Source organism: Seriola aureovittata, chromosome 20 (assembly GCF_021018895.1).
Source record: "Seriola aureovittata isolate HTS-2021-v1 ecotype China chromosome 20, ASM2101889v1, whole genome shotgun sequence".
Lineage (NCBI taxonomy): Eukaryota > Metazoa > Chordata > Actinopteri > Carangiformes > Carangidae > Seriola > Seriola aureovittata.
The window spans coordinates 2,792,581-2,812,246 of NC_079383.1; the positions used below are offsets into that span (position 1 = coordinate 2,792,581).

A 19,666-nucleotide genomic window follows, 5' to 3' on the forward strand; every position below is an offset into this window, starting at 1 on the left:
ATATTTGTATTATACATGTTTCCAAATTGTCTTAGTAAGGTGGATTTATTATATTTATTTTGTTCAGAATCTTGCTTTTTGAGGCATTTGATTGCAGCCTATTGACTGACGGACAAGTAATATCTAGTTTTATGTTGTAAACAGTTTGATGTGTACATGTTGACATACAGTAAATGATGGCGAATCTCCTGACAATCATATCTGGGTTGAATCAAGCAAAAACTACTGATGAACCTTCTTGGTCACATGTTGTGTGTTATATGTTGAAGACACTAATGTCAAATGCTGTAGCTGTTTAAAAAAAAAAAAGAACCCATGACACCAGCTATGACAGTTTCACAATTCAGAAGTTAAAGTTGATCAAATCTTGAGGTTTTCATAATTCAAATCTACATTTGTGACATTTGAAAATTTCATTTCATTCATTCAAGTATCTAATGTTAACAGAATCCAAGGATTAACAAGGAGCCAAACCAGGAGAAGGATAAAATGCCACATGTGATTGGTGTTGGTTGGGTCAAGTGACAGTTTTACTGCTATCTATATTTATTATCACACGATTGTATGTGGTTGCCTAGATACAAAGGGTGGCTCATACCATCTCCTCCTCCTCCTGAGTGTGTGTGTGTGTGTGTGTGTGTGTGTGTGTGTGTGTCACATAAGTCAGAGGCCCACTGCAGGCATAACGTCCTAGCATTTCTCCTTTCTATTGCCAAGAACAGAAAGAGGAAGATGAAGACTAAAACAAAAAGCTTGTGGTTGTGGAAATGTGACTTCTGTGCACTTGATGTGGAGCTGTGGGCTACACCAGTTTTTAGCTGTCAGGCTTTGGAGAGAGTATAAACCAAATGCAGTCCAACAGAGACCAAATTTGAATTGAAATAGTTCAATTTTATTCATCTATTCATACATTGGATGAAAATACAGAAAAGACACTGAAACTGTCTGTTTTATATGTTGATTCATGACCATCCACTATTTGATCTAAACAGCTTTACACAATGCAAATGTATCATTATTTAATGTGTGATACACTTTTAAATCTCCCTTCACGATTCATTGAACTTACCCTTCACTTTGTATATCTGTACTGCCTCTTGTTGACCACAAGAGGGCAGCAGAGCTGTGAACACAGTGTGCACTCATCACCGTAAAGGACTGTGTATACATAGTTCTCTACTGTAATTCCATCTTGTTTAGGGGGGGGGGGGGGGGGGGCCTCTCTGTGTGTACAGCCCCCTCACACACTCATCTGACTTTGGCTCTAAGCTAACAACCAATCACCACCTTAATAGCATTACTAAATAAATCAAATGGGCTCATACAGTGCCAAATTAATGATGTCATTATGAGCCCACTGCAGAGACAGTAATGTGAGCAGTTTTATGTGTGGACTTCTAGTCTAGGACATTAGACCATTGCATTGCTCAAAGACAAATGTGAAAACAGACAGACACTGTCACCCATTTGTTACAGTACATAGGTAACTTTTTTTCATCCAGATTTTGAATGCCACATTTCCTATGCACTGCAGTCCTTGTCATTGCTAACTCTACTGAAGGCCTGGGGAGGCTAAAGAGAGATACGTTATCGCCATGTTGCCAGCTACCAGCCGCTTCTTTTCACCTGCCAGCAGAGCTTCTGGGTCACGGAGTAAATGCCCCAGCATGTTCTAAGCAAACTAGGTTGTAGGGCATCTGAGCATGTCAGAGGGCAAAGGTGTTTGCAGCTGTTCCCAATAGTCACACTTGAAGGTGAAGCAAAATGCGTATTGTTAGAGCCTTCTTCCGACTGCATCCACAAACTCCCTCCAGGAATTTTATTTGGAACACACTGAATTCTGCAAATGGAGTACTGGCTCTCTCAGTAGGAATTCACAGTGTTCATTCATGAGAGAAAGGGCTGAAAGAGAAGTTCCTACACTGCCTGATTCCCACACCTTTGCACACCTGGCCAGTTGCAGCATAAAGTTAAAAAAACAATCGATTCCTCATTCAGACAGGGGATTAATGACTTTGAGACTATCTGTAAATCCAATTTTGAAGCATACTAAAATTCCAAACTTCTAACCCACTGCTGTGCAGGTGTCCTGACCAACCAACAGGATTCACAAGTGCAGCAACAAAAAACACCAACCCCTGCACGCTTTCGTCCTGCACAAAATGAGGTACCAATACTGGGAATCAAACCACAGGTCTCGGCAGTGGTGGTTTCTTTACAATCCCCACCAAAATGATATTTCTTTGGGAAGATGGCACACACAAAAAACTAAAAACATGTATCCAACAGAGCTACACTAGTTATGTTCAGGCTCCATATGTGCAGCCATGAGGGTCACTGAGAGACAACTAAAGAAAAATACACCACATGCCTTCATGCTGTAGTTAAAAGGTCCCATATGAGGATGCATCCTCTCCCATGTAAACTTTCTATTAACCTTCCTGATTTTTGGAAACATTTACTGGAGTACTGGATTCATTTCACCATCTTGAGGCAAGGTGATAGACTGTTGATGTAAAAAAGTCAGTGTTACCTTTGTTCCAGGTAGTCCCTGTGGCCCAGGCATCCCTGTCTCTCCCTAAGAAAGACATTCAAGAACACAAAAAATAAAGTGATGCAGGTTTGACTTTGGGTCTCCAACATCACAAGTTATTTTCAGGTCAGATTTTACCAGAGGTCCCTTTGGGCCGACATCACCAGGAGGTCCCTGGACACCCTTTGGAGACACAGAGACAGAAAGACAAGATTACATATTTGTCATTCATACACAAAAAAGTGACAAGATTTAGGTCTCTATTTTTATGTAACCCTGGCACACTGCAGTTTTGTTTTTCTAAAATTTCTTTCTTTTTTTCTTTTTAAATTCAATTTACTTTATTCCACAAGAATAATCCACTCAGTATTAACAGTGTCTCCCAGGACAGCAACAGGACACACATTTGAAAGTATGGGGACCGGTCAAGCTGATTTCATATTGTGCTGCCACAGATGAGGCCAAGAAACAAGTCACAAGTTTCTCAAAAAAGTTGCTGTACCAGATGTATAATGAGTAAATGTAACGTCTTACTACAGCAGGTTCCCGTGTGAGTGTGTTGGAGCTTTTCCACTCTGGATTTCCTTCAGGAGGAAGTGGGATCTTCTCATAAGGAAATGAGCTGCACTGTTCAGACAATGAGATGCAGCAGAACAGAGCAGGCCAGGCTGCTGCCTCTGACACAGCAACTTCTCAAAACCCACTGTCTGTTACCCAGTGCCATCGTGTCCCCAGTCTGTCTCTCTGCCCATTAACATCACTGCCTTTTTCATTCTTACCTTTTAATCAGGAGCATTAGGACATGAAACACAGACTGACAAACTGAACAACCCCTAAACCTCTGTTTCATGCTTGAAGGGATTTGATTACTATAATTATTGTATTACATCATCAGATTTAGGCGCCGACTGCATATACAGTCTAAACATTATTTACTTGTTCCTGTCACACATGTAGTCATGATTTTTCAACTGTGTAATGGAACAGATATGATTCCAGTCTCCACTCAAGGTTAATTGTTTGTTCTGGGACTTTTGACCACATCACACAGTCTTCATGATCAAGACCTCCACGCCTTCTCATCAATGTTGACCTGAGCGTTCAACGGGACAGCTCATTATTGACCTTAGAAGAAGCAGTTGGCGAAAGACCCTCACATCAAGGTCCACTTACTCACTTTATTTTATGAATGAAGTCTGGTTAATAAGATTGAAAGCTCCAGAACAAGCAAGTGAGTGGACCTTGAATGGCAACTGTTTTATAAACTGCTGTTTCCTAGGTCAAGAATGAGCAGTCAACCTCAGATATGGTTCAATTTTAACTAATACAGGTGTCTACAGTAGCTGCAACTGCTCAGGCTTCAGCATTCTTTCACACGTGGGCCAAAGGCTTAATTTAAAACCTCTGTACAAAGAATCACACTCAGTTAATCGCTCCTTTCTTTCATGTTCATCCTTGCAAATATGGTGTAGAAGAGATCCATCCCTGCAACCCTGGCTCCTGGAAATTACATTTCTATACCGCTAAACTGCAGGAGCAAATACATTTTGTAGGAAACCACATTATGTTTGTTATCAATTTAACAATATGTTGTTAATTTACATATTTGGCAAGTCCCACATATTTTATACTGAACTTATCATTAAAACATTCAAAGACAACATCTTTGTTTCTGGCAAAATGTCAAATGTCTTTCAGTGCAATCTTCATGTGAAGTGACTACAGCTTTATTGCACGTTTTTATGGTTGTGTTTAAGCACTCAGCACAGTTTGGGAAAGATTGTGGTCTGGTTTAATGCTGTTTCACAAAAGATTTTTTTTTTGTGGTGGCGTGTAGAAATGTTTTTCTGTCATGGTACTTGATACTCATCCTCCACTAGACTCTCTGATTGGTTAAAGCTGCCCTAATCAATAATGTTACATTAACAGAGAAGTCTCTGCCGTTCCTCTCAGCTCTACAGAGAGTCTTAAAGACATCTAGCTAATTGTTCTGGTTTTATAGCCCGCAACTTTACTGTTATGGTTCCGTCTCACTTCATCACACTTGTTTCCAGTCGTAGCAGGCAGCTGTTTTCAGTTCTAATAAAGCCTCTGTTCACTGCCTGATCAGCGCCAAACAACAGACAGACAAAGTTAGCAACTAGCTTGCGAACATGGTTGAGCACCTAGCAGCTAAAGGGCCAAATATTTTTTCTCAGGGGTTGGCAGAGATCAAAGCACTTACTGGCTAGAAACACAACCCAAAATGAATGTTAATGTTGCTCTGTGTCTGTCTCGATGTGTAAATATTAAATTGTTTGCTAATATGTCAGCCATATTAACAATTATGACTGTGCTTATACATTAATGCGCTGCCCTGGTGTGGCCAAAAATCGACTGGTACAGGTTTAAGGTACATTGCCCTACAGTTACCACCATCCAACCAATGGATAATTGGTATGTGCCTCCTCCATTCCAACACAAGCTGCTGCAGGAAATACAGAAGCCAAACAGCTTTTACAACACAATCATTTATTTGAACTTTAATTAAATTCAAGATTAAATTTTAGATTTATGTTTTAATTTAGATTTTTCCTGGTCTTTGCATTTTTTTATGCACAAATTTAAAATCTGCATAAAGAAAAGGTGGATGGAGTCTTAGTCCATTATGTGTTTTTGTGTGTTGGACAATAGAACCTTACAATTTGGAAGTTGTGTAAACCTGACAAATGGTACTTATATATATATATACACATGTATATATAAAGTGAAGATACTCGAAAAATATACGTAGGTACCGTACTGAAGCAAATGTACTTCGTTACTGTCCGCCTCTGCTTATACAACACTATCAAGTAAATATGAATAGGGGTTACATTATGCAGTGTCTTGTCATGTCATGCATTATCTGTCAGAGGTAAGCTTGTGATTTATGAGTGGTTAAAGGCTCTGGGAAGGCAGCTCTATTGAAGCATTGACTCTTCACCTGTTATGCAAACACATCATAGTGGAGGATCAAAGTGCTTTAAATTCAGACTACGTGAACCTGTGCTGATGATTCCACTACAGATAAGTTTGCTGTGTGTGTGTGTGTGTGTGTGATAAAGTAAACTTGTAAAGTGTAATCCCTGGAGATTAAAATAAACCTGATAGATCCGGATATCAGCAGGTGTCGGACATGGTGGCTTTACTTTGGTAACAACACCGGGGCTGTTTAGCATCAAAAAGACATCCTGTGTGCTCTCTGTCATCCTCTCCCAATCTTTTTATCTTTAAATGATTTTGTCAATGTCATATTTCAGTGTCAGATAAAACAAATAGATTATAATCTAATTAAAATGATTCATCAGATGGTGATGAAGGAAATATGTTATTAGATATATTAGAAATATGAGCTGCGTCAGTTTTTCCAGGTAAAAACATGAGCATTGATGATGTGATAACAAATATTTTACCTAGGAAAAATTCACAAACACATTCGAAAAGAAGCGGGCCCTGCATTGTAACATTGGTCTTAGTCATCCATCCCTCAGCAGCATACCCGCAAGTCTCTGGATGGATGAGGATACATGATCTGTCTTTAGCAGATCCTCGTTATCGACACATCATCATACCTTCAAGCCTGAGGTGAGCAGAGGGCAGAACGGAGAAGGGTGGGATGACAGATAGGAGACCGGATGCTTTAACTAACTGGATATTTTGGGCCAAGTTTGGGACTATCAGAACACACTGACTGCAAGAACTGATGTTTTGCTGTTCATGTCTCTTAACAAAAGTACTGGGTTGACCCAATCTTGGTAAGGCAACATGAGGATGATGAGGGTTATTGACAGGCAGTGTTTTTGAAGAGGACTACAACTGATTAATTTTTCATTTGTTTATAGAACTGCTTCACTTGTGATTGGATGTTATAACATCATTAAACGGACACTGATTTTATTGGTCAGACGTGAATTTCTGACTGAGAAATATTTGGAAGAAACAACAGAGCTCTGGAAGTTTTTCCATTGCACAAAGTTGCATCTTTGGTGTACAAGAGGCAGTGGGGTTTAAAGGAAAAATCCTGTTTGTAGCTGTTCCAGGTGACGACTTTCTCTGTTTACTTTCGGTCAGACTCAGAGACAAGCTCACACATCTTGTCCTGATATGTTATTGTGCATGACTCCTTGTTTCCCCGAATCTCGACAATGGAAGTGGCCACTGCAAATTTAGCAAGAACCATTAAGTCACAATAGGCACTGTTAAGGGAAATACACCACGCTGAAATGAACTGGAATTATGAATAGTTTTTCTCCAACATTTTGGGAAATATGTATACAACCATATTAGCTACAGTTATATGGGAAGTTCAATAATTGATAATCCATTTAAGACATAAGTTAAATTGGGCCTTTATGGTAGAGAGGCCAAATGAAAGCCATTCGTAATAATAGGCTAATAGGCCTAATAGGCACATGACAGCTGCCTGAACAACATTCAGACCAGTTCAAAGATTGAACTGTTTGGTAACTATTCCCAATGGCATGTATGGAGGAAATCACACACTGAGCATCATCATGCTGTGGGGATGTTTTTCTGCTACAGGGACTAGGACACTAGTCAGGATAGAGGGACAGATGGCTGCAGAAAACATAGAAGAAACAAATCAGTGGCTTTGGGAAAACTCAATTGAAAAACCTGGAGCGTCCCAGCCTGAGTCCAGACCTGGACCCAATAGAGCATCTCTGGAGAGACGCTCCCCAGCCAACCTCGTTGAGCTTGAATGATTCTGGCATGAAATATGGGAGAAATCTTCAAAAGAAAAATGTGCCAAGCTTGTAGGATCAAGGAATGAAACGACTTGGCACAAACTATTCTGCAGATACTTTCAGTGGCATCGACGCTAGCTTGATGCTAGATTCATTACATGCGAGCATTGTTTGCTTGTTTGTGTCTCACTTTGTGTGATAATCAAGCACCCTCATGAAGAGAGTTTTATGCAGCCTCAGTTACAAGGCAATTACAACTGGGACAATGTAGCATAGTAAAACTATTTACCATTTACCATAATAAAACCTGCATTCATAGTTTTTTGTCTCTCAGCAATCCATGTAAACTTCAGCTTGATTAAGAAGGGAGGGTTTTGTTTTAGGATGCAGTGGGGAGCTGCTCTGCACGCAACACTGTCGGCTGCTGTGAAGTGACAGAGACAGATATCCGCGACACAGCGAGATGTATGTTGTATGCTACCCTCCATAAAGTGTGGCTGTGTGGTTGTGGGGTGTGACAGTGATGAGTTTACCAGTCTGACTCTTGCAGACGTAAAATAGGATGTAAAAGTGTGAGCATTTAAAGAAAAACATAGCACAACATTAGACAGTTCCTTTCAGCTGAAGGACTCAGAGTAATAAATGGTGTTTATGAATAAACCTGTGTTTTATTCTAGTCTATTCACTGCCTGATGTAAAAGACTATTTGACTCTTCTTGTACATTTCTGTAGCCACAGTATGCAGAGCGTCTGGTTTAACATTTTCTTCATCAGAGCAGATATGTACAACTATTAGCATGAGAATGGCTGTAAACCAGGGACCCTGATGTTAGTTTCACTGCTCTGTAGCAAAGTACCTATACTTCAGTAGTAAATTGCCAATTCAATATAGTTGTGCGGGAACATAATTCACAGCGTTACTTGCGTTTGCTGCTCCCTTCTGAATGTACCCTGTCTAGAAAGTAAATAAAATTTAGGTTTGCACATCCAATTTGCAATTGCGCTTCCATGAAGTTGGAGGAATTTGAAGAGATAGATTTTTAAAATGGTCAAAATCAAAGCAGCAGAGGCCGAGACATCCTGACTTTTAGTTCAAAAACCATTAGATCCTATCAGTGCCTTTCCATAATACAACTCAAACCTGCCTTTCATTAGATTCTGCATGAGTGGTAAGTGCCCGCATACTTCAAACTACATAGCTGCTGTTTGCAGCACATGATTTTCTATTATAAATATGTTGTCTCTCAGGACAAGCGGAGATAACCTTGATGACATCATCTAGGTTATGTTTTCAGGTTCGATAAAGTTCATTCAGAGCCACAGAGGACACTACAGACCTGAGTAGTGCTCCTACTGACCAGTAAATTAACTGGGGTAAAATTGGGTAAAATTGGTGGACTGACCCTCTAATACTATCATCATGGCCTTCAACAGTCAGGATAAATGTGGTTTTTAAAACAAACATCAAAGGATAATGAAATATATCTCTTACGGAAAATAAGATTTTTCTCTGCGGTTTAAATGACTTTTTTGCAAAACAACATTCTGCACAGAGAAACATAGTAGATATCACCTAATAGAAATTAGCAACTATATTTTTTTGTGTGCACGTGTTTATGTGTCTGCTGTGGGTTTACTAACCACAGCAGTGTTTAAAAGCAGCAATGAATCTGAGCTCTCATTTTTGTGTCCTGATTATTCTTCCCTTCAAATCTTAATGGAACCACTTAAAAAGTAGTTGCCTGTTATATCCACAGAATGCTGAGTTAACAGGAATTGTGTTTTCTGAGAAGTGTCTGCATTCATCCACAGCTGTAACATTCAATTATGCTCTAATAATTTATATCAATACATTTATCTTTTTCACTGTAGTGCCATGTATTCTTTAGAGGGCAGTGTTATAGTTTTAATTTCAATAACCCCGGCCTTTAACAAATGACAAGCTTAGACTGTAAAACCACTTCATCAAGCCTGCAATACATAAACTAAGTAGAAATAATCAGTATCAACTCACCGGTGCACCTTGAGCTCCAGCCGACCCAGGATCTCCCTTCTCTCCCTGAAGACACAAAAGACAAGTGATGTTAAGAATAAGTTCCATGTGTTCCACAGGGAAGTATTAGTTGTATCTTTTAGCCACATATATCTGTTAAAGACAAAGCCACTGGATAGAGGATAAGATTAGATGAATACATATATCAAACACACACACAACCTACTTACAATATGTAGTAATTCAGTACTGTAAAGTAAAACAGTGCTTCTGGCTTTGTGAACAATACCTGCAGAACTAACAACATTCCCATCAGCCTCAGCTATACTTTGTGTTCAGTGATAATTATCAAATATTGCCAACACACTAAACCGAGGTGGTGAACATCTGAATTACCAGAATATTAGCATTATTACTGTGAGCATTTTAGCATGCTGATGTTAGCACTTAGCTTAAACCACCACTGGGTAGCCTTAGCCCTTTGAGTCACAAGTATGGCAGTACACTCTTGATAAACCTGATATATGCTATAAAATGAGTCACTGAATGAAAATGGCTTGGGTCATCATATGACCTAAGTGCTGATTGAATTAATAAAAGGGTGTTTCAAAGCTCAGAAAAAGCTAGTAAGTTGACTTTTGACTGAGAATAGTTTGTCTTACATATTGATCCAAAGGTCAAGAATGAACTTCCATATTTAACTGAGGTACTATTCCACTTCCAAAATTCAAATGTTAAGACATAAACCTAATAATGTTTGACCGCACAACTGTTGAATCTCTGACCTGTTATTTATAACTCCAGGAAATAGCTGCAGTCTAGATTTATGCATTGCATTATATAGGGAAGTTTGCTATTTTTGTTTAACTCTCTGCAATTTTGAATGTAAAGTCTAAATTTGGATTTGGCAAGTGGTGACTCAATCTCTGGTGGTAGTACATCACTGACGCATGGGCAGCTTGTGGTGGGGAGAGTCATGTGGTCAGAGATCTTGCAGCAAGCCAGCAGCTTGTTAAAATAAAAATGAACAGCAACAAAAAAACACATTTTAAGCTGCAACACAACATGCAAATAAAGTTTAAACCATCCACAAGACCTCTAAATACTGTTTAAATGTGTTTGTTGAATGTATTACAATGTAAGTGGTATGTGACCTGGTTCCACTGTGCACCACTGTAACACACTGGTACCAGCAATAACACTGTGAAACAAGCTATAAAACATATGTTATCTGGTGCTGCAGACAATTCATTTGTCAGGATGCATGGTATTCTTTCCAGAGCCCTATGTTTGAAAAAAGAATCTCTTTGTTTCCAGATTACAGATATCAAACTTTTTGTTATTGCCCCAACAACACTTCATATTATCTCTACCTTTTGCAGCATGAAATCATCATACGCACCAATTTTAAGTGCACTGCATTTATTATGTTACATGTTTTGTGTCGGTCTTGCTTTTTAACGTCTTGGGATCATGTTAGAAATAAGTGAGGTCACAAATATACAGAAGCCCTGAAAGGCTTTTTTCAAGACCCTCAAATTATAAAAAAGAACTTAATTCAGCAATCTGGCTCAGCTGCAGCAGACATGATAACAAAGAAAGATGGAAAATGAACATTACAGCTAAACTTCAGGTCTGACACTTAATAGTAAATGACAGACTTGACTGAAGACACATTAGTTAATGATGCTAACTGTAGGAGTCATCCTCACACAGCAGCCTCAACTGTCAGGTTTCATTCATGGTTGTAAAGGCTCAGCTTACTGTATAAATGTGTTCAGATGTGACCTGTCCTCTTAACTGAATGCTAAGTGAGGGGTATGCTGAATATGTTCCATGCGTGTTTCATTTAAAAAAACTCCTTCTTGTCAACATGCCAACCACTATATGTTCCCTAGTATGGTTCATAGCATGCCTTAAAGGTCTTAAGGCTGGTGTCAGAGACTTTTCAGTTTTAACCACTACAGGTGTTATCTTACTTACATGATGACAGACACATTTCTCATTTAGCTCAAAGCTTTGTTGTGTCTAAGTGAAGCAGGAGGATAACTGTCAACATATTTCATCTTCACACTGAGGCTCCACCTATCAACTCTTATCCAATGATTTCACTGGGTTTCCTGTCGTACAATGATCAATGTAGATAAAGAGCATTTAAACCACCTTACCTATTTTGTCTCTGCTGTTATTATAGTTTATGCTGCTTCGCCCATCTAAGGCTCCCTTGGGAGATCTCTGACAGGGTTAATGCCAAAGTCTTATTATATAAAGCGTCTACATTCATGTCAACTTCAAACGCAGCCTCACAGAGCCAGTAGCATGGCAGGAGACTTTTAGTCTTGTTAAGATTTAAATGATTCTGAGGATAGTTGTACAAATGTATAAAGCTTCACATGGTCAAATAAAAACAACTCTCAAGATGGAGGAAAACCTGATTATGGTCCAAAATTACGAGACAGGGATTCAGCATAATTAAGACCCGTCTGTTTCTGTGTGTTTGGACCTAAATATCTTATATTTAGTTAAACTACAACAAAAAAAACCTATGAGGTAATTTAAGTTCACAGGTTGGGATAGATCGATGGCTTTTTCAGGTAAACCATATCAGTAATAAAGGAGACTGATAACCGATATTTGGAACCAATATGCCAACAAAAAACTACTGCTGTAAAAGGACACTTACCATGGCATCCAGGTGTTTCTATTATTTTGTCCACCCTAATTATACCAGTGAAAGTAGGCTAAATAACAGAATCACCTCTGTATAACGTAATACAGCTCCAAACACTATATCCTCCATAATGATAATCAGCAAGTGTCTAAAATAATTTTAATAAAAACGGAATTACAACCTCCATACAGGAGGATTTACTACAGGACTGTTGTATTAGACTACATTAATTTTAGCCAGAATAAACTGACAACTGAGTGTATATATGTAATCATCAGTTGTATGCACAGGCTTCCAAGAGCGTGACGGGAATTGATCGATTTCGGTGCCATTCTCCACTGTGAACCGATACAGGTCGCAGCCTAAAGATGCTCTTTAATTTAATAGTTTTATCTAATATTATTAGTATTATTATCACCAAATAAGATGTTTTACCCCTCCCCTTTTAAAATTTAATGCAGTAACACATTTACTCAGAGATATTTAATTTGATCAGTTTTCGGTTAAAAAAACATAACGATGCCAATAATAGGAAAATGCTGAATATTACCACCGATAATCGGCCGATCCCTATTCACTGGTCCTTCACTTGGTTTTCATCCCTTTCATCTGCTCCGAGCTTGAACCTGGTCTTCCTCTGAACCTGGACTCATCTATGGTCTAACATTAGTCCGGGTTCAGTGCAGCACTTTCTTAGATAAATTTCTTTCTCTGTTTGAATTCTCTGCAGACACAGAGGTTACCAGGTCTCACAAACCTATATTTTAAGTGCAGCTCTGCATGTTGGCAGTGAGGAAACTGAATTAGCTCTCCACTGCATCTGTTTTCTTTTGAAGTGTCTCACCACACTACGCACATAAACCCATAAGAGCAGCAGACCTCATAATTACACAGCCGAGACGCCCACCTCGGCCCAATAAATGACAAGATGACATAAATCTCTGGATGTCTAGAACAAGAGAAAATACACAAGTGCTCTGACACTGTCTTTTCATGTAAGCAGACTAATCTGCCACTCTACCCTGCCACATATTGTTAAAGGCTGACAAGACTGTGACTGCTCGACGTCTTTAAGCTGAACAACACTTGGATGAATTAAAGTTGAAGATTTGAAAGAAAAGTAAATAAAAGATAAAGCAGAGGAAAAACAAGAGCACACAATAGAGTCAATCCATGACCAGATCCTTTTATAACAGAGGATCACACTCAAGAGTGGGTTTCCCACTCCAGCTACCACAAGTGTTGGAGTTCAATATCTCTGGGGCCGGCTCATAGGAGAACATGAGATTGACAGGCTGGCCGGTGCAGCTTCGGCAGGTATTCAGGTAATGTACCGGACTGCTGCGTGAAGCTGAAGAGCTTGATTGTGTCCGTTGGTCACGGGTTTTGGAGTGTGATCGAAAGAATGGAACAGCAGATACAAGAAGATGAAATGAGTCTGCTTTGCAGGATGGCTGTGGAGGAGGAAAATGAGGGTGTGCTCGGCGCAGACCGGCTGCTCCTCTGTGTGGAAAGGATCTAGTTGAGGTGGTTTGGGCACCTGATAAAGATGGCTCCTGGCCTCCTGTTAGTGTTTTTTGTGGGCACAAGCAAGTGGGAGGAGACCCCAGAGAAGACTTCTCAGAACATGCTGGATTACATTATACATCCCATCTGACGCAGGAACATCTTGCGATCCTCTGGGAGGGAAGTGGAAGACGTGGCTTGGGAGATGTTTCTGTGAGGTCTTTGATGCTGTATCAAATGTCTCCCTGTTCATACACAGGGATGCTTTTTGTTGTATAAGACGTTGGCGCATTGACGTATATAAAATCTCAAACATTATTTGCCACAATACACTATCCAGCCAATCAAACTCAGGAAAACAGCTGCTGTTTTATCATACAGGCTCCTTAATGGACAATCACTCAACGCAACACAGAAAGGTCGACATGTCCTGGACAGTTAAATGGTTGCTTTGCACAAGTGTCTCAATTTGCTGCTGACTACCTAAGAAAGTCCCAATAACAATCCAGAGTTACAGGGACATGGTTTCTGAAAAGAAATGCTGCCATCAGGGGCAGTTTGGGTAACCTGACTCTTAAAGTTGTCCACAATAAAATGTCTAAAAACAGCTAGACCTAAGTTATACATGCTGTTGAGTTGTGTCCTTAGACTATCCCAAAGTTTTCCAGCTATTATCAAACCAGAGAAATTTTAAACATGGCAATGCTGCGTTTCATTGGTGAACTGTCAATGACAACATATCCCCTATGCACACGTGTCAGTGTTGTGGTTGCCTGCCAGAAGCTCAAAATTGGTTGGATGAAGGATTTTACTCATCATGCGCCTGGATCTTAAGTTATCAGAGAAAAAAGCTGAGCTCAGCTCCCAGCCACTCAGAGATGTCCTGTGTCCCCTGAACTGCATCTGTGAATCACTGGTTTTTAACATGAAACTGCTTTATTCTGCGTTTCTACCCTCTTTAATCCCCTGGTCCTTTTGTTATGGACAAAAGGACAACTCTGCGAATAATTTCAGCTGTTGGTAAAAAACTTCCTTATCGTCTGGTTCACAAGTCAAAGGTTAATAGCAGTCTCAGGTCCCAACTCTATCCTGATGTCCCGTGTCCACCATATAGCTTCGGTGAAACACTGACTTTAAATGTGAAACTGTTTTATTCAGTTAGTATTCGGGGCGGCTGTAACTCTAACTAATTAGAAGTCCGGCGGTTTGATCCCCCGCTCCTCCAGGCTGTATATCAAAGTATCCTTGGGCAAGATACTGAACCCCACATTGCCCCTGATGGCTGTTCCATCAGTGTATGACTGTACATATGAGTGTGATGTATGAATGTGAGTGAATGGGTGAATGTAGCAAGTACTGTAAAGCACTTTGATTGGTCAGTAAGACTAGAAAAGCACTATATAAGTTCAAGTCCACTTACCATTTATTTAATGTTTTTACTGATTATAATCACCTGGTCTGTTTGGTGCTAATCTTTTGGTAATGTTCATTTTTATATCAACTGCTCTAAGAGCAGAAAGGTTTACACCAAATGTAACTGTTGAAGCATTTGCAATAAATGGGAAATTTCTTGACAGTGTGTTTCTGACTAATATTGTAATAATATAAAAAGCAGATATAGACCATATATTTCCCTACCTCCTACTTGTTATACCATGTTCCTTTCCTGCTTTATGGACTCTTTAGAAAACCTTCCAACAGCCCCAGGACCATCTGTCCACCCTCCATGACAGAAATAGATGAGAAAAAACAGTCTGTCAGCAAGAGCAGGGTTGGCTGATTAATTCTAACCTCAAATGATGTCACTTTACTCCAGGAAACATGTCTGTGCACTCAGCCATTATAAATAGTATAACCTGTGTGTGTGTGTTCAGGGGTGGGGGGTCAGTATGTGTTGAGGGAAGCACCTCATTTGCCTCACTCTTGAGTAAAACTGCACACTAATTTGCCTCCACAATCATCCCGATTAATCACCTCATTAAATAGCTTAATGCGTGATGTACAGCCATTGGACTTCTTTAGTCTAATTTATCGTTCTGGAGATATTTTAATGAGAAAAAGTGGGAAGGGTTCTTTTGAGTATACAGGGTTCTGGAAGTAAAAGTCCCTTTCGTTTTCTGCTTAAACAATGTTAGGTGATTAACAGTTGGGCGGTTTATATGGACGTGAAACTCCCCTGGATTAATCTGCCTAAAGATGTTAATATCTGTCCTTTGATGAAAAGTCAACACTACAAGGCTGTGCAGTTCAAGTTTTAAATTATAACTCTCAAGGTGCATTAAAGTCTGTTGTGTGCATCATTACAACAGAGTGGAAACCTGGGCATATACTCAGCATTTTAAATCAGTTACCTTTTATATTCTGTGTCAATACTGGATGAATTCAGCAACCATGGCGACCAGGGCCATAGCAAGAAGTTGAAAACAGAAGTAATGAAAGTCGAAGGAGATCGAGGTCAAGTCAAAGTCCTTGTAACACCCCCAAAATTTCTTTTTTTAAAATTATTTGGATTTTTTATATTTATTCTCTTCATATTTCCCTCTGAAATCTTATAAAAATGAACAAACTTTATATTTCCCTACATATAGTAGGGGAAACATCATAGTATAACAGGTTACATAGTTCTTTCAAGAAAATTTCTTTGGTGTATGTATTCACTGGCTGTATACTGGGCCAGAAGAAAACGTGTGGCGCAAGTATGGGCTGGATTTATTTTACTATCTGGGATTTTTTTTGAAAACTTCTTCCTAATCAATGTTTTCTTAATCTGTTGTGTTCAGTTCGAGCATTCAGTTCATTAATCTATGTGCATGTACCACATCAGTATCTTTTCCTTCTCAACCGCGTGGCCCTGGGGGGGGGGGGGGGGGGGGGGGGGGGGGGCTCTGTACATCTGTACTTGTGGTGAGGTCTAACAGCCTGAGGGACGCAGAAGCTGCAACTTACACATGTAGTTAGGAAGTCTCTGAACTTGCTACCAAATTACAAGCAGACGGGTTAAAAATAAACTTTAACCCACATTGGCTTCTTTATAGTTTGCTTACAAAGACTATTGTCATGTGTTTGCTTATTTAAGCAACATAATTTAAAGCATCCAACTCTTCCTTTACACTTGAAAACACACTTGTGTTTTAAGAAGAACACCCATGTTTCCAAATGTCTTCTTACAGGTAACAGTTATACCATTAGTAATTACAGGAGTGTGTGATATACACTATCTTTATCTCTCTGTGACATGAAAACCTCACACAGCTGCATCTGAAAATCCTTAATGTTGGGTGTAGAAATCTCAATGCCTGATAATAAGAGACCTACAGCTACCATAACCATAAAGCTGATCATTTTTAACTTGGTTCAGTTGAGTGTGAAACATCAAATCCAAAAGTGCTTAAAAGTTTATGTATGTTGCTGAAAGACAGCAGTTAACTGTATGTGTGTGTGTGTGTGTGTGTGTGTGTTTGTGTGTGTGTGTGTGTGTGTGTGTGTCTTTGAGATTAAAGACCATTCTGACAGCCAGAGGCCTTAAACAGTATATCTAACTGTAGGCCTCATTAACATTCAGTGTAGCTGTCATGGATGAGTAGACAGGCATTCTTTACAGTCGATGGGAGATGTTTCCTCAGGCGGTGACCACACTGGGAGCTAATTTGGTTCTGCACAGATCACATCTGTTTCTTCTTTTGTTTTTTTTCACTACTACTTTACTATCACTGGGTGTTCACTCCTTGTTGGGTTCATGGGAACTGATATCATTTCAGGCACTTTACTTTATTTACAGGCCCTTTTCTGATGAGACCATTTTCACAACAGTTTGCGTCTAAACTTCTCATTCATTGCAAAACACAAAACAACAAAACACTGATCATAAGGCACAGGCCAATATTATTGATATTTGATGATATCAAATATTGCAATATGTCCCACCATATGGAGTTTTGTTGTTTTGCAGTCTGTCCTGCTGCTGAATTTTTACCATCATTTCCACTCATTTAATTCCCTCATTTCTTTCTCATCTTTACTGTTAATTCTACTAAAGACATCTAATGGTTGTACATCACGCATTAAGCTATTTTACGAGGTGAATAATCAAGGTGACTATGGAGGCACATTAGTTGGCATGTAACAAAACTTTGGACTGCCGTTTGGTGGCAGAATCACTTATACCTGAAACATAATATAATAATATCATTATATATTCTTAAAAAAAAAAAATGCAAGATAAAATACTACAATGTAATTAGATTATAAACCGATGCGATATCATATAATCGCAGGATTTGGGCCGGACTGTATCAAGATATTAAATTTTGGATATCGCCCCAGCCTACTGACCCAAGAATTGATTTTATATGGGACTATTATCAGCTGAAGTCATTCTACTGGGCGATTAACAGAAGGCAAAATACATTTGAAGCTACTTTTGCAGTGCTGTGTATTTAAAAACAAACAAACAAACACACTAGTTCAGTCAATATTGAGATCAGTCAAAGAGCTAAGAGCCTGATCAGGACCAGAGAATAGAAGAGGCTGACAAAAACTCACATTCACAAACACAGCTGAAAGTCTTTAACACAGCTAATTGTCCAACAGTTTTCTCAGATGAAGCTGTATGTGATTACAAGCTCAGTTAAATCAGCCATAAGTGTTCCAGATTAATCTCACTGTGGTGTATTGGCTTCGCTCAGTTGACTTCTTGTGCTAGAGATGAACCGACACCCTGTTCGACCAGTGACGCTTTCAGCTCACCTGTGGTGTATTTTGTTCAGACTGCTCCAAGGTAAATGTCCTTGTCCGGCTTAAACAAATATTAGAGAAAAGCTAACAGGTGAAGCAATAACACTTCAAATAAGTGCAGCCAAAAGACTTTTTATGATTCATAGCAAACATATCGCATCTGATACCTTTATGAATTTCAATGTCATCACAGGAAGAAAATGAGACAGAGAGATCTGTGTGACAAGAAATGTCACATCCAACATAAGTGTCAAAAAATCTCTTGTCGCTAATAATACACTAAAGCCACTTCATCTAACAGCCTTCAGTCTGAAGACAGTCTAGGCAAAACTGTGTATCTAAACTGTGCTCTTTCAACCTCAACATTATACTCAACGAGCAATTAGTCCTTACAGCACACACTGCTGTGTTCTTTTCACCGACTATTTCCAGTTAATCATTAAGACGTTCAATGTACCCTGACATTGTTGTTGGGAGAAACTCTGCCTGTTTGTTGGTGTTGCGGCATCTGTGATGTAACTCACATCTGGTCAACAATAGCTTGGGAATCTGGATCTGTGATAAGTTAACCATCTGGTAGTCATGCCAGTCTGACAAGCACTTGTGTTTATCTATGTGCTGAAATGCAAGGTAATGAAGATGTAGCAGGTAGCAAGACAGTGGCTGGAAACTTTAACAAGTTATTAACATGGACAGATTATGAAATGATGAGTCCATGAGTGTGGAAGGCTCTAAATAGCTATAGAGATACAGTTATTGTTTAGATGTAATATGTATTACTATTGAATCATTACTGCTGATGCATTACCATATAATCTGCATTTTAACAGCTGAAATGGATGGAGCCAATTTTATCTACATTATACATTTCCACCACTGACTGGCCCCATAAGCAGTTAGTGTAAGGAGAGCAGAGGAAAGGCCAAGGTAAACAACTGCAACCATGGCAATTAGTAACCGCCATAAAGCCATTTAATTACTATCTAAAAACTCTGTCCCCAGTGTTTATACACAACTAATTCCCAACAGCAGTTTATGTTCTTCCAGTGCTAACATTACCTACACAGTAATGCAGGAAGTAGTGTGACATTTATAAAGCAGAGGGAGGTCTGGGTGTGGAGGTTAAGGCAGAGGATGGGCATACAACACACTTCAGTACTGGAGGGTTGAGCTCATCTTTTCCTCGATATCAGCACCGATCATCTTTGACATATGATAAATATCTTTCTCTGACCTTAGTCAAAAGGCTTAAGGTTGTAGTTTTAGTATTGTAAAAGTACTAAAGTAAAACTTACAAAGTGAATATTCTGCATGCACATACTGTATAAATGTAAACAGCACACGTACTATATACAGCATAGTAGATATATTGATTCAAGAAATAATCTGGGAGCCAGTCTTTACTTAAATGTATTTAAAACAATAGTTCAACATTTTGGGAAAAGTGGTTATTTGTGTCATGCCTAACTGGCTACTGACGGTAGCATTATATTTAATGTACA

At 39.2% G+C, this 19,666-nt stretch overlaps 1 protein-coding gene across 1 annotated transcript in view; it reads right to left on the bottom strand.

Annotated features, from left to right (window-relative positions):
• Positions 1–19,666, bottom strand: part of si:dkey-225n22.4 (collagen alpha-1(XXI) chain) — a 56,470-nt gene that overhangs the window by 24,779 nt on the left and 12,025 nt on the right. The window contains exons 18-20 of the mRNA XM_056365052.1: positions 9,275–9,319; positions 2,672–2,716; positions 2,534–2,578 (exon numbers count right to left, since the gene is read on the bottom strand). Coding sequence (XP_056221027.1) covers positions 2,534–2,578; positions 2,672–2,716; positions 9,275–9,319 — 135 coding nt within the window. The remainder of the gene's footprint in view (positions 1–2,533; positions 2,579–2,671; positions 2,717–9,274; positions 9,320–19,666) is intronic.